This window comes from Sebastes fasciatus, chromosome 2 (assembly GCF_043250625.1).
Source record: "Sebastes fasciatus isolate fSebFas1 chromosome 2, fSebFas1.pri, whole genome shotgun sequence".
Classification (NCBI taxonomy): domain Eukaryota; kingdom Metazoa; phylum Chordata; class Actinopteri; order Perciformes; family Sebastidae; genus Sebastes; species Sebastes fasciatus.
In genome coordinates, this window is record NC_133796.1 from 14,610,789 (window position 1) to 14,627,359 (window position 16,571).

Sequence of the window (16,571 nt, forward strand, 5' to 3'; positions counted from 1 at the left end):
TACACTGTGTGCTTTTGCAGGTGCTCAGGCCCCCCTCCTCTACTCCCCTTACTGTATTTCAACATTCTCTTCTGCTTCCCACTTCTGTCATCAGTTCAGCAACACAAAACTGTCACCATCATTGCCGTCACGCACACATCCTATCAACATGCAGATTTGTTTTCTTCCTGACCATCGCTGGTGGGAGATTAACACTTGAGATATAAAGTGAGGGTGAGAGATGCCCAGGATGCCTTCATGTTAGTGAGAGGCCTGTGGACCTGTGAACTCAGTACATGCAGCATCTGTAGCCATCTTATGTCATCATTAAGTCTTGCAATAGGGCGCTGCAGGAATGAGTCCTAAAACCCAGAAATGAGTTAGCATTTTAGGACTTCCGGTCCCGTCGTCTGGAAGTAAATGGGTTTTTAGTTAAATGCCGGAAATAAGGTCTGGGGTTGACACAAGTTTAAGAGATTTTAACGTTTTGTTCTACGATTTTAAATATATCAATAAATACCCCACTTTTGAATTTTGAAGCTTTTATGTGTCTTAAAAAAGGCGGTTTCTAACAAGTGGCCTAATGAGACTACTAAACGTCATGATGCCGACTCGTCCGCCTTTACAGCCTGGTTGTGTAACGTGTTCATGCAACCGTGGTGTAGTTTGTTTATAGCCTATCGTTAGTTTTTTACATGTACACAAAATAAAAATAAAAGTGGTGGTGTTCATTTGTGGAGGTTGATTGCTGAACAAAACGTGGAAGTATCATAAACGTGAGTTCGCCGCTGAGCTTATTTTCTGCAATAATCCAAAATCCACTGGAAAAATATTTTTTTTGTCGAGGGAACCCAGTGCGATACTAACTTTATGGTTGGCCTACAAAAATACGTCATCCCTGCAGCACTCTATGCCTTGCTATCTGTTGTTAGTATGCATTTAGGCTGCATTTAGGCTACAGTTTGACTTCGAAGCATCCAGCCTTAACTTATAAGAAACAAAATTGAGGTCCCCCTGGTCATATTTTTATCCCAGGTCACGTTTTCATTGAGGCAGTGCAGCACTGGGCAACTTTTGGACAACTTCATTGGACAATTGTTTTCCTCAGCACCAGAACTTACCAACATAATTTGGCAATTTAGTAGGTTTTTTTAACCTTGTGTCTCCTTTTTGCTCGCTGTCTGTTTATTCCACAATGCCCAGAAATTGTTGATTACCAGCCGTAACAATTGACAAGGTTGCTAGGCGTACAGCTGCTTTCTCATTTTAAGATAGCACAAAGTAAGTAAACTCTTTAGCCTGATAGGGAATGTTATTAGTGCCCTTTAGCCTGCAGACTGTCATTGGCTATGAATTCAGCCATATAACAGTAAGAATGTGAGAGTAGCTGAAGCTGTGAATTTGAGGCTATTTTGTCTCCCAGTCAAATCGGTTGAAATATCACTACATCATATACAAGAAATGTGCAAGTCAGGCTTTACAAAACGTGTTGCTTTATTGTTTTGTAAGTGCACCTACTGTCATAAATCCTCGTTTTTCGTATGCTGACGGTGTTCTGCCCCACGGAGCCGTTTTCGTCTATAAAGTTTTATTACAGAAAGCCAGCATTAACGACCAGTCTTTCTCCTTGTTTGTAGAAATACGATCCGGTGGGCGAGGAACTAAGGATGGATCGGCGAGGCAGCTGCCCCTGTATGACACGCCGTACGAGCCGTCCGAGAACGGCAGCGACTCGGACCCTGAACGCTCGCGCTGCCCCAGAGAGAGTCGGCTGCCCCAGGATGACGAGCGACCCCCTGAGGAGTATGACCAGCCCTGGGAGTGGAAGAAAGAGAGGATTTCCAAAGCCTTTGCAGGTACGACAGTAACCACCAGCATGATATATGACACAAGGAGAAGTAGCTAAAACAAATCGGTAACATACTGCATGAGTTTTGTGGAAAAAATACACAACCTTCACGCTTTGCTCTTTCTTGCAGAATCATTATAGAAGCACTTCTTGAATCAGACAGAAAACAAGCTTTAACTTCAACTTTCTGTTAGTCCTAACGTCAAAAGCTCAGACAGTGAATCAGACCATGTTAACTAATCCAGTTTAGAGATGACTACATTTTTGTAAGGGTTGCCTTATTTAAATTTCAAGCTTTTAACACATTCAAATCTGAAACTGTTTCTCTTCTGCTTTACTAACCCAGGTGTCTGCTTTTCCAGCTCTAACAAGTTTGTTGTTGGCTTCTGTCAGGTTGTGCGGGTCCTGCTGCTGCTTTAAACTCTGTTAACGCTTCTTTTTTCCCCTCCTCTGTCAAAGCACCCGCTAAGTTCACTTGCAGGTGTCCAGTCTACTGTTTGCTATTTTGATCCAACTGCTGCCTGTTTAAGCTTAAGATTATACCTATGCTGCTCAAGGGGGGGGGCATGATTGGGTGTGCAGGTGCATGTAGGTGCAGGTAGTCACTGTGATTTGAGAGCTTGAGCATGGCTAACACAGCCATAACATCAAACAGGGCTGTTCCTGGAAAGAATACGGCTTTGGAATATAAATGATGCACCCCAATTTTAAAAATACAAGACCAAGCCTTTTAACTGATGTAATAAAAGAAAATCAGCAACCCATGACTCTATTTTTCATCGCCCCTTTTCTCTTTATATTTTTTCTTTTTTATCCTTGAACAGCTCTGCTTTGTTATGACTGCATTAGCTACGAGGGTTCTGTAAGTGGCACTGGATCAGGTCCCCCCGGAGGAAAGGACTGCACCTCTAAATCCCTCACAGGTACCATTGGAGACGGGGCTGGGGAGGGTCTCTTGTCTGTCTGTCTGTGTGTTCATCTTAGACTTTGATGCTTGAAACTTATGGGTTGCACTGAATCTTGCGGTTTGGGATGTTTTTCTTACTTAAATCCTCAGCACACAGACTAAAAATGTCCTCAATAATTAATATTGTAAGCATGTTTTGCAGGTTATCAGTGAGTGTAAGATTTGGTTAAAGCTGCAGTGGGTAGAAATGGAGCAAATATGATTAAAAAATTTTATTTTTATAAAACGGTCACTATATCATGACAGTAGTGCATGGGACAGGTAATCTGAAAAAAAAGCATGTGCCTCTGTGTCCTCTGGTGTGCTCCTAATGGCATCTGCAAGATTTCACAGACCGGAGGAAAACCACCAATCAGAGCCGAGCTGGAGCCTGCCGTCTCTGAGCAGCTGTCAATCACTCACAAACTCCGATCAAACGGTCGAACTAGGCAGCGCTAATCAAATATGAATCAATATTCTGTTACTGTAATACCAGTCGGAGCACAGCCAATAGGAACGCTCTCTCTGAAATGACCTGTGATTGGCCAAAGTCTCCCGTAGAGTTTCTAAAGCCTGAAAACAGAGCCATGAGGAGGTGCAGAAGTCTAGTTATCTCTCAGAACACTTGAATTACAATATGCTGAAAGGTTATTATGGAATTTTTGCCCAATTATGCCAAAAACATTCTGCCTACTGCAGGTCTAACACTGCAAAAATGGTCATATGAGCCCTAAAGATCAAATCTACTAGTATGGTGAGAGAAGGTCACCCACTTCAAATGCAAATCATCTTGATTAGAATGACATTATCAGGATGCTACTAGTGTGATTGCCTAGTGCTTGAAGTGGACTTAAAAAAAAGGCACAGCCAATACTCTTCAAATCAACCTTTCAGTTCACACATGAGTGCAATAAGTGCAGTACCACTTCATGGTGCTCAGACGTAGGGGTGATGAGGTGATGGGTGTGAACTCCTCCACCTCTAACGGTGCTGTGGAACGAGAATAATTAACACCGCAGTTAGAAAAACACTGACATACTTTATTTTACATGTTCTGTACACAACCCTGACTCAGCTCAGTCAGGTTTGTCAGCTCATCAGGATGACTTAACCATCACTGAATGAATCCTTTCTTTTTTTTAATTACAGTTGAGTGAAAGAAGCCATTAAAAATATGCATGCCCCGAAGGCTCATTGTGGAATACATTTGGGAAAACAAGTTGCCAAGTTTGTGATTAGTTTTTTGCACTTGGAGGAGTAATTGAGCTTTACCGAAGTGTAATCTCGCAGAGCAAGACGCAATATGAAAATAATGGACATTTTCTTCGTCATGATTTGATTTTCTTTATCAAACTTTTATTTTCATTTCCATCTATTCCTCTTTTAATTCCCCATCTGTTTGCTGTGGGAACACTGCACTGCATTTATGCCATTTCAATAAAGCAAAATTGATTAGAAGTAGAGAAGATGCGAGAGAGATTAATCCCCGATGGTGCTGTTGATGGGTAGCTAAAGATGGACTCGGGACTCAGTGAGAGATCTGGAGGCAGATCACAAGATTTAGCATGGTAAAATGAAAGTACACTCTAAAGCACAATTCACATATAGTTACGAATATAGTCAAAAGTAAGGGACAGTTATGTCAAAGCAGTTTGTGGATATAAATTATTTCTACAACTGTTCTTTCTCTGTGACAGAATGGTGGGAAATATTTGTACATTATTTATAATATATTGCACGACTGAGCTTTAATGTCCGACATTGAAACACGTCTTATACAAAATCCTCAAGCCACTTTCATAGACCGTAAATAATAGAACAAATCAAAGGACACTATGACAGCAGCCACAGTGAATTAATTTGTATAAAAGGACACTTTTTGATTCTCAACTCTTAAACCTTTTGTATGAGTCAAAATGAAAAATGGATTAATTTCAATATTGGGTTAAATCTCCTCTGATAGCAGACATTCGGACTAATTTCCAGCTGGCCTATCTTTGCATAAGGGATGCCAAAGTTAACACGATAATAATGCGTCAACGAAAATTTGTTTTAACGCCACTAATTTCTTTAATACAGTAACACAACTTGCGATTTGAAACCTAAGGAATTCATTGGCACCAACCATGTCATGCTTGCTTGTCGCAAATGAGGCTCAATAACGCTCCAAACTTATGCTAAACCTCCTATGCTTGACCTCTGACCTCAAGATATGTGAATGAAAACGTGTTCTATGGGTACCCACGAGTCTCCCCTTTACAGACATGCTCACTTTATGATAATCACATGCAGTTTGGGGCAAGTCATAGTCAAGTCAGCACACTGACACACTGACAGCTGTTGTTGCCTGTTGGGCATGAGTTTGCCATGTTCTATATATGTTTTATGCTAAATGCAGTACCAGTGAGGGTTTCTGGACAATATTTGTCATTGTTTTGTGTTGTTAATTAATTTCCAGTTATAAATATATACATACATTTACATAAAGCAAGCATATTTGCCCACTCCCATGTTGATAAGAGTATTAAATTCTTGACAAATCTCCTTTTAAGGTGCATTTTGAACAGATAAAAAACGTGATTAATTTGGGTTTAATCGACATTCATGCGATTAATCATGATTAAATACTTTAATCGATTGACAGCCCTCATTTGTAGATGTTAACGTTACAATAATAGTTCTGTTTTAGGGTATTTTTTTCTGTTTAACATTACTTAGTAGCTCGCTGACGAGGTGAGCCATACTGACAGCGGCAGCAGTAGTAGAGTGTAGAGAGACAGATATAGTGCTGAACTGGACTTCATTGTAGTATATAATATGTTTAAGTGTGTGTAAAGTCTCTTATGTGGCATTACATGGTAAGCAAGCTCATCAATCTCATTTGTGGGAGAAGAAAAAGAGGCTTGAGGGAGTATTTAGTGCGTACCTGCAGGTGATGAGCGTACCACTCTGCACCAACCTACTCTACATCCCCACTTAAAGAGAGTATCACCACTCCAAACACATGCACAGACTTTAAAACTCAGTAATATGGTAAATTACATGTTCAGATGGACACAGTTCTGACAGGCTCAAACTTGGTATGCACATGCAAACCTGCAAAAAAATGAAAATGTCTATTCTTTTATCATCTTTCTATGTTTTCGTCACTTCATTTCTGTTTCCTGTTTACTTCTGTGCATTCTAGGCACTGAGGTCTTCATAGGAGTCACGCTGTTCTGCCTCTGTCAGTGATTAGTTAAATAAGGGATGCTGCATTCTTAATCACTTTCCTCTCCCTCATTATTTTTCTGTCAAGCAGCACTCAGAAGAGTTTGTATAGGGCGCTATTGACTAACACATCCCTCTTTCAACTCCCCCTTTCGCATACAGCGTCCCTCTTTTGATGATGATTAATTTAATTTCCATTGGATGTCAGAGTGTTGGCTGGCAATTGGAGAGATAAGTCTTTATGTTGTCTTTCAAAGACGAAAGCTGAAGTCCAAAAAGTCCTTTGATTTATAGCACGCTTTCATTCTGTTATGTTTTATTCAGGCAGAAATAATTCAGCACTATTTGGAAGACAGACAGAGGAAGAATGATGAGAAAGACGTTTTTGGGACAAGCCTTGTCAACACAGGCTTGTTTGTCTTGCAGGTGTCAGTGTAGACTGGCCTTGGATCCAGACATCAAGGGGCTTAGAGAGAAAGTTTCCCACCTTTCAAGGCTTGAGCATATGTGCCTGAACTGGAGGCTCTGATCTTTGAAGCCAGCTTACCTCCGATGTCAAGAAATTATACACTGCTTCAGTGTTTAAGTCCACTTGTGAGCCAGTTCTTTAGGGCTGTCGATGATCCCACGTTAGCAGTCATCCCTGTCTCATCCCTCCTCGAGTCCGTTTAGAGCCCGCTGTCAGATTTTACCAGGCTACCCTGGTTCTTGTCCTGGAGTTCCCCATCTTAAACATCTATTCGAACCATTAGGTGCAAGCTGAACAGCTGTTTCACAACACTGAGGTTGACGTATTTTGATCAAATCAATTTTCTAATGCCATAAAAACTTGAAAATCTTTCGTATCTCATTTCTCATAGTGGCAGTGTTGAATTGTCTTGCATCCACACTCAAAGCAGTGTTACTTGGGGTTTATGAAATTTTAGACTGGAGTCATGAGGTCATGGGCTTCACTGTAAGTTAGAGCTTGAGATGTCTGGACATGTTTGCTCAAGTAGTTTTGGAATCCAGCTTGGGATTGGATTTCATGGTTGAGTTTTATATTTTACTTTCTTTAGTTTAACTTGTAACTAGATATTTTTGGTCTCTCAAACCCGGGCCATGTGGGTTTGGTGGTATCAGCATTATCAGATGTACATTTCCTGAACTTTTTTTTAGTTGTTGGAGCCTTCTTTAGGAAAGGTAGTCACTATAGAGTATGGAGAAAAAAGCTTGATGTGAATTTGCTTTGGTGTAAATCAAAACAATGTATGAATATGTAAATATATTGATGATATATCATATCATAGGAGTGGGCTACCTCTGGGTCTGAAAAGTGAAGCCAATGTGGAAGTGCCTTAAACCTGCATTCTTTCTAATAACCAGCAGGGGGCGACTCCTCTGGTTGCAAAAAATTAGTCTGATTTTATAGAAGTCTATGAGAAAATGACCCTACTTCTTACTTGATCTATTACCTCAGTAAGCATTGTGAACATGAGTTTATGGTCTCATCTCTAGTTCCAAGTCTTTTTCAATACAGCATGATGTTCATTTAGTAAATTATGATCCCATTTTAGTGTTAAATAGATGATAAAGCAGGGGATGCTTTAGGGCGTGGATACCTTGTGATTGACAGGTTGCTACCACGGTGTTGTCTGGTCTGGGAGTTGTCAGCGTTTTCGTCTTACAACTTTAACCCTTTCACAGTGTGTTTTCAGTTCATGAAAGTTAATTATAACTTTTTGGTTGCCTAAAAATGTCTTATTCAGGGTTCGGTTGTGCTTAGCTCCTCCCTCTCACGTAACATCTGGTTGCAAAAAACCAAGATGGCTACGGCCAAATACAAAGATGGCGACAGCCAAAATGACGAATTCGAGGCTTCAAAACGGCAGTCCACAAACCAATGGGTGATGCCACAGTGACTACGTCCACTTCTTATATACAGTCTATGTATCAAAGAAGATGTAAACATATTACATAAACCAACTCATTGTGAAACTAAAGGCAAATGTTCCCAAACGGTCCATTCGATTTTGTAAAGCTACTTTGTGATTTAACATTGGCCTTCTGCAGTGGATGATAATACATTATTATGTTGTTACACAACATTTTGTGCATCCTTTATTTCAGTCCAATGCCAATTAAGTGTTGTAGATAACATGGTTGAAATGGAGAGTTGTTAACAAGCTCTATTGTGGTGGTGGTGCTGCCGTGTCCCGAGAGGTCAGCAATTAAGTTGGCATGTGAAAATGTTTTCAGGTCGCTATTTCAGGCCTGATTCGAGCACTTAGGCACTCGGCCTGTTTTAAAGCCTAACTATAGCTCCATGTGCTGTTGGGTATCTAGAGAGCAATTTCCCTTGGTTATGTTTCTATAGTTGCTGAAGCACTTTAGGGCTGCTGTGTAATACCAATGACTAATGATGCTGCTCACCGTTTGGATTTCAGAAGCACTTTTCTGCGCTAATCAAAACATTCACAGTTTATATTCCAACAATTATGTGGGAAATGAAAGTGTCTGCAAACAAAGTATTAACACATAATGAAAAACAATGCATAGCCTTACTAAACCGTGGAGTGGGTGTAAGAAAAGAAAGAGGAGGGGGGGTTAAATAAGTCCTGCCTACGCCCTCCCACCATGGTGTAACATGGTAATGCTATCTGCATAAAAGACTATTCGTCTTCATTAATGATAGGGGAATGAGAGCAGGCTAATGCTCCCTTCTGCAGCCCTTTTTCCTCCGCTGTCCCTATCGCTGGCTGCATGCTCACTCGCCTCTTCACAACACTTGGTCTGCTGTTATTATTCACTGTTGGGCTATCTCCTGACAGGTATGCAATGGAATGTAAATTCCCTGCCTTGTTAGAGTGTTGGGGGGGCTGTGTACTTGCGGTTTGGTTAATCACTCATCCTCGGTAGAAACCCCCCCCCCCCTTACACACTCTCTCTAGCCTGAACCCACACTCGCCGCAGCCTCTCTCCTACCTCCCTCATGGCTGCTGAGTAGGTGATGGATGAGCCTGGAGGTGAAGAGTGAGGAAGACGCATTCGAATTTGACCACATGACGAAGCCTGCATGTGAGGGCATGACAAAGTGTGCTCGCATGTCCGTCAGTGTAAGCCGCCCGCATGCTTTCGACTCTGCATATGGCACACTCACTCACACACCCAGACGTGGACACGCCGCCGTCGGAAATCCGAGCCTCGTCACAGCAGGAGCGGGATCAAGAGCCATTGTCACATAATCTCCTTGCCCTCTGTTACCTGCTACTAACTCCTTTCACTTGGCTCCCGGCCAGCGGGGTACCACACATTTAACACGGGAGATAAGAGCAGGCGCTGTCGCTTGCTCCCTCAGGTCTTGGGGAGCTTTATGGTTTTTTAATGAATCTTCATGGGCTTAACGACCCAGAAACCCGAGGCTCAAGTCTAATGTCCTAAAATAAATAATTGATTCGGTTACAGTCCCGCGCTGGTTATTTGCACCTGAGTTAAAGCCAGCTGTTTTGTGGGTGCCACGGCTCTGTTTCTCTCCGCTTGGCCGATCTGGTTTCCCCCCACGCTGTCCGTCACTCCTCAGCTCTGTCTCGTCCTCCTGGCCTCTGCAGCAACACCCCACAGATAACCTTCCTGACAGCCCTCTTTCATGAGCCTCGGATGTGTCATGCCCTCTTTTTCACTGAGCGCCGCCACAGGTCTTATCTTCACTCACACACATTGGCCACACACAACAGCACTGTAAACCTCCCTCACAAAGTATAGGAGCTCCTCCAGTGAGCCCCCCTGGAAGCTCCTGGTGGCCGGCCGTCACCGACGCATCTCTTCCTTCTCTCTCCTGATAGAAGAGCAGGGAAGAGGCCTCGCCACTTTTTAATGCCAAAACAGATCTGCACTTTGAAAGAGAGCCGGATCGTATAATGTGACGGATACAGTATGCATAGAATTATGAGGTGGCATTTCAGTTCCCCCGGAGCGTTAAACAGTTGTTATCTGTAATGATTTGGGTGCCGATGGGACAAACACGTCTTCAGAAGAGGCTGGTTTTGTATCCCGAGCTCTTCTGCTCATAATGCGCAGCGTAAACATCGCAATCTTCCAGCTTGTTGTGAATATGCATGCAATTAGCCAACCAAATTAAGCAGAACAAAATTAAATGGCGTTGGTGGAAACAAGCATAGCTGGTTGATTTATGGTGCTGCACTGTTTACAGTGATGAAGTGCCATGGGCTAATGAAAAGCCTGGGTAAACAAATACCTGGCCTTAAAAATAGATCCGCTCCTGGAAGAACAAAGGGAAGGTAAACACCGATAAAAAGGGACCCTTGTCCATTGTTCAAGTATTCTCTGGTTCTTTATGAGCTGTAGTCGACATACAGGCTGTGAAACAAATAATTAATCAGCTGCAGCGTTTACAGCACTCAAGCTTACTGGATGCCCACCCTCAGACTGGTGCTCAACCTGGCGGTGTCCTGTCCACGTGACATCCTGACAACATCACATGTTTCCAAAGCAAGCAGGACATGTGACACGCAGACACACGTCCTTTGTCGATTTCAAATCGTTAATAGCCTCCATTCCTATGTCAACAGTAGGCGTTGTGTATACTAATATGGATCGAGGATTATGCAGATGATTAGGTGGTATATTGATCCAAATGCAGTCAGATAAGATGACAAAGATGTAATAATCGTTGGCTGTATTTACATATTCCCTCAGAAATAGTCCTCATTCATTTGGCTCTACGTGATTTCTTTGTTGTTTCTTTCAAGAAAATGAAATGCAAACACTTCTGTGAATAATGACAATAATCCGAGCCTAATTGTATTTAATAATCATATATTTGGACAGCGAATTTCTGTGTTATGCTATCCAGGCTTTGCATAAAGTGCTTTACAATGAGAAGAGTTACCAACTTAAATAATAACCAAACACCAAAAAAGAAAGTCACATGACTTAGATATCATGGTGAGTGTAATTTACAATTTCTACCTGATATTCACCTCCAGTTTCTAAAACACTTAAAGGGATAGCTCGGGTGTTTTGAAATGGGTTTGTATGAGTTACTTATCCATAGTTAGTGAGTTTTTTTGCACAGAACCAAAGCAATGTACTGCTGGGGACAGGGTTGGCAGGTTACAACCCCACTTCAAAACACCCAAACTATCCCTTTAACCTGTTGTTCTCACATGTACCATCCACAGAGAGCTGATAATCAGTTGAAATCTGCATCAGCCAGTACAGCTGTAAACAGGTTTATGTGTTGAGCCTTTAGGGTTGATGTGTAAATCAGCTCTGGTGTGCTGCTGTTGTCACCTCAGTCCTGAATCTGAATTTGTCACTGAAGAATGCTACAAGTTGTTAAGACGCACTCATCCATGCGACAACCTGGCGTCTAGAGTCAACGATTATTCAAGGCCTTGGGGCTGGCAGTATTTTTAAATGTGTTACAAGGTGAAGGAGATTCCAGTCACACAGAGTTTAAAAAAAAAAAAAACACCTGACTATTGAATCAGCCTGCCTTCATTTTCACAGTACTAAATGCTATTATTCAGCTGTGCAACCAAGCGAATCCGAGCCACGCGCGCCCAAATCGTCCAACAGCGAGGCTGCAGAGAGGAGGCAGCCTTCTGCTCCCCAAACAATTACACGCTAATCTGCAATGTGAAATGAGTATTAGGCTTTTAATCTCATAGGAAGAGAGTCCCCTACTTCACCCCAAAGTAGTGGAAGTTATATTATCTCCCAGAGTTTCTGACCTTCTGTCTCCGTTCCCCACCCTCCAGCCCCACCGGCCCACCACCCCACATCTCTTCCCATCAGGGTAGGCAGCAAGCAGCTCCTCCTTCCAGCCACCTTTCTCCAGATTAGCCCCCTGACACCGCGGGCACAGCTATTTAATTGCTTGTCGGATTGAATATTCTCCTGTTTCCCCCTTCATCCAGCCCGCAGATATTGCTTCTCATTAGCATGGCCCGTATCGCCGTTGCAATTCCTTGCAGGTTGGAAGACAGACAAGTCCATAACATTACGCTCATCCTCCCACTGAAAACCAGCCAGTACAACACAGTGACACACTAATGGTTATGAATACAGCTGCATGCATTTCCTCTCAGCTGAAGTAGCACTTGAGTAGCACTCAACTCTCTTTAGATGAGGGGTGTTACTCTGAATCAAAATGTGCCTCGAACGCTGACAAAATAATTGCTGTCATTGTAATACTCAGTAGTAAATACAAACTAATTTGCAATCTTTAATTGCCTTTAATTTTAAGTTATTAACATTTTCTACTGTCCGTAATTATTGTACAGTAAATGTTATAACCAATGCAATGATAACGAAAACTACAAAAAAGCATTTTCAATTACTTATTGATGTGTCCCAAAATGGTGCTGTATTCAATATCTGCTGGCTGATTTACTGAAACCGCCTTGATTGAAGTCCCGCCTTTTCTTCCATAACGTGGTGATGTCACCAAGTAACACACATTGCCTAGTGGCTAGTTTGGCAGGCCCTCAAACAAAACTAGTTAGAGTGGAGCTGGAGCAGAGTCTGAAGAGTTTGGTTTGGTTGACCAATCAGAGCAGACTGGGCTGGGGGGCAGAACAGACAGAGGGTGAAGAGAGATGCTGCAGCACAGCTGGTATGAGAAAAATAAAACGTTTTTTCGACATTAAAGCATGTAAACATATTCTAGTAGAAACCCAAAATACAAGTATGCACCTGAAAATAAGCATAATAGGTCCTCTTTAATGTGAGTTTTAATTTATTTTCCTATTTTCTTCTTGTACTTGTATGTAGTTTTGTTTCGGTTGGTTTTTGCATCTCAACAGGTGTTTCTTTTGGGGCTAATTTAAGGAGCATTATTTGGTCTTTCTGCACATTTAGGAAGCGCAAAAGAACATTCACTCTTTTTGAAGCTTCTCAATTTGTCTTTAAGGGCATTGTCTACCATAAGTAGCAACCGGATTGATGAAATAACACAAATTTTTGTTCCCTGTACTTACTTTTATCTGCTGCAGTAACATCTCTAGCACCATGGACAGTGACATTAAAACATTGTTAATAGCACTGCAAGTTGCCTCACTGAAAGATCTGTGAATGAAGATTTATGTAAAAAAAATAAAATAGTAGTAGAATTATACACAACACTTTTAACTTCCAGAGGAACACACACACAGCTGGACTATGTTTCTTTATTAGCCTTGGTTTCTGATGCTATAGCTTTTTCTTAGATGACCAAAAAAAACCTACCCCTCTCCATCCCATTTGTTGAGTATCCTCAGCTATTTAACAAGTGGCCCTTGCCCAGTGACAGATATGTATTTGCAAGGGCGCTCGATTTACCCTGGTATTACCCCGGCTGGACATGAGGCATACATTATTTAAGGGGCGAAGCCCGGGGAGTGTCCACCGCCAGGATGGATTGCTCTTGGGTACGTTCCAGTGAGGGATATTGTCTACATTGTTGTTTATCTTAATGTAGAGGCCTACGGTCTTTTTTTTCAAACTCAGCACTAAGAGTAACAGCAGAGTGTATGCTGATGTATCAGTGGCTATCTGTAGCTGAGCTCATGGCAGTTTTATATATTATAGTCTGCACTCTCAAAGTGCAGCATTGTATTATTTGGGCCTGCCTCTTTAGTAAAGTCTGTCATACGGCACGCCATGCATTCATTCTAGTAAATGTAGGGATTGCCATCATCTACTGTATCCCTGGTGAGATTTAAGTTATCAGTATGGGTTCCAGTCTGGATTGTGAGGATTGTTGATTGAGAGCCAATGGAGAAGGGAACTTTTCAGGTAGGGTTGGGGTTTAATAGCATTTTATAGAATCTGATATTATCTGAATCTGCTATGCAATTCAGTTTTGAGTTGTATTAAACGTTAGCAAAGTAACTTTTGACCGTTAGCCTGTAGTTCTTAAAAAATCCAGGTGTTTTAACCAACCTGTAACCAAATCCAATATGGCCCACGCTATCAGAACCCAACCCTACTTACTGGTAAACTAACTTCACTTCTTTTTCAGTCCTGTTGTATTCCTTTCAGCTACTGCTGATTCTTGGATCACAATATAAACCAGCTCCCCTCCACAATGCTGGCAACTTGATCTATTTTCACTTACCCCTTCTTCCTTTTCTCCTTTTTCCTCCCTGTTTCCTGTCATTACTTCCCTTTTCTTCACTCCGTTTGTCGTTGTCCATCTCTGCCTCTCGTTGCTGTACCCTTCATCTCTCCTCTGGTGACTTGGGCGACACTTGCAGTAGAGATTAAAGTGATCAAGGACCTACCGTGGCCCCCTCCCGTCGGGCAGCTCAACACCAGCCCTCCGCTGGTGGAGGAGCTGGAGTCTCCCGGCTCCCAGACACCTCAGCCCTCGCCAGGACAGACGAGCTGTGACCAGCACCACCATGGTGGGTGTTGGTGTTCAAATTGTCCGGCGTCTTTTCCATCAATTACCCCCTCCCCTTTCCATCCGTCAGTCCATTAATCATATCATCCATCCGTCATTCCATTAATCATATCATCCATCCATTCATCCATCCAATCCCTTCAATGTGGTTATAGATCTATCTGTCTATCTGATTTTATTAAGTCTGATGTGTTGCATATCTGTACTTTTACATTCCCATTTTTGTGGATGCCTTGAAATTTTAGGAGGGAATTTTAGAAAAATAAGTAACCAAGCATACTGAACGTAGCTAGCTACCAAAGACATTATATTTGGCTTGCAAAGAATACCACTACCAGCAGTTCAGAAGGGCTAATCTATGATTATGTGAAAGTGTCCACTCACACTTAACCGGTCAGTGATGACTTACTGAGAGAGCTCACATCTTTTAGAAGCACTGGATAATATGACTTCAGGTAGAAGCCCAGTAATTACTTCACTTTTCCATCTGGATTACATGTGGCAGAAAATCACTAATTCTTGTGCCGGTTTTAGGGCTGAAGGCTCATTAGTTTTAATTGTGCCAAACTGCCTTCTGCATGCGTAATTGCCATTCACTGTGACCCCCATTTCCTCTTGTCAACATACTCATAACCGTCCCAGATGTCCCTCTCGCCCGCTGTTCTCTACACTTCTACACGGATTGAAGAATCAAACTCATGTCAGGCAATTTCATTTCTTGACTAGAGTCTCTTCACCTCAGCCACATATGCCATCTTATCAAACACAATGGACAAGTAATCATCTGTTTTCAACTGATAGAGCCATTAGTTGATTTTCGAAGCCCTTCTGCAGACTCACACTCTTGACTGCTGTAATTACCCGGGGAAAAGAGGGACATGTAGCAGAACTAATGCCAGGAATGGGATTTCCCCTGGCAGAGTGGGAAGACTTAGAGTGAGACCATGTAAGAGGACACCGCTGTGTGCTATAGGCGAGGACAGGGCAAGGAGTTGATTTATATCCATAAATCCATGGGAAAGGTTCTGGTTCCCTCTGTGATGTCAGCGGGTTTAAGATTGGCGTCCAGCTGTAAAGTGATCCACTCTCTGTCTGAGCCAGTATGGCCCCACTCTACATCTTTGGGGTCAAAGGCCACTATGGCAGACAGAGGGGGGGTGGTGGCCTCCGCGACCCCTGTGAATACAGTTACAATGCACTCTCTTGACCTCGGCGTACAGGCAGACACCAAGACATTAGTCATCCGTTATACACAGGACCGCTTACTAGATTGGCTCAGCCAGGGTAAAGAGCTAAGAGCCTGTATGTAAAGGCTATTGTGGCTTGCTCTAATGTAGACCAAGAATAAACAATATCCATTACAGTCCAGGCCAATCTGACTGATCCGCCCAACCTCATTATCAAAATGTAAATGCGGCTTGACAGGGCAGATATTACATCTACATATAAATGGAGTGCGCTTTTCTCTGAGTATAATGAAGAGCTTTTTCCTTTTTTTTTAACATGCATTAATTATCCCACACTTTGAAACATTTCTCCTACCTTCTCTTTCCTCTTATCTAAGAAGACTTAAAATAAACAGAGTAATTAAAATATATCCAGATTTAGATCCACCAGCTGACACTTTAGAGGGTCATTTCCTTTGTCTTGGAAAACCTAATTAGAGTTTCATTTCTGGATTTATGTAAAAGAAGAAATTCATAGATGGTGGAATCATCAGAGATTAACGTCTGGATTCAGCAGCAGCGAGGCTCAAAAAATATATTATTAAAAGCCGTCCAACAAATCATTATTTGAGTTCCTGATGCACATAATTAATACCAACATAAAAATGAGTGATTTTTTTAAAGCTGCCGGTTCCTGGGGTATCATACCACGCTGAGCACTATTTTCAGTGTGCGATGCATTCTAATGAGATGCAGACCCGTTAATCATTTCACACGTCCTGGCCGCAAAACTTAATTTTCACCTCACAGTACAGGCGGTCGATGGCACACTTCACCCCTCAGACTAGTCATCCTTTTTGATAGCAGTACCATTAGTAAATGAGAATTAATTAGCCAGCTTAATTAGATAACAATTTGCTCAGGAATGTGTGCAGAGGGAAGAGGAGCAGTCAGGCTGTTCATGTACTTTATTGTAGCTATGTTTTTGGTGTTTCTCTTACTTTATGTTTTAATATTGTGGCCCTAACACCC

At 42.1% G+C, this 16,571-nt stretch overlaps 1 protein-coding gene and 1 long non-coding RNA gene across 6 annotated transcripts in view; both read left to right on the top strand.

Moving 5' to 3' along the window:
• LOC141753017 (uncharacterized) overlaps positions 1-16,571 on the top strand; it is a 602,052-nt gene that overhangs the window by 230,515 nt on the left and 354,966 nt on the right. The gene's annotated exons all lie outside the window — the stretch shown is intronic.
• Positions 1-16,571, top strand: part of shf (Src homology 2 domain containing F) — a 108,898-nt gene that overhangs the window by 74,688 nt on the left and 17,639 nt on the right. The window contains exons 3-5 of one of the 5 annotated variants that reach the window (XM_074611142.1): positions 1,617-1,835; positions 2,653-2,751; positions 14,225-14,374. In XM_074611142.1, coding sequence (XP_074467243.1) covers positions 1,617-1,835; positions 2,653-2,751; positions 14,225-14,374 — 468 coding nt within the window. The remainder of the gene's footprint in view (positions 1-1,616; positions 1,836-2,652; positions 2,752-14,224; positions 14,375-16,571) is intronic. The other 4 variants (XM_074611160.1, XM_074611152.1, XM_074611168.1 and 1 more) reach the window with 4 other exon arrangements.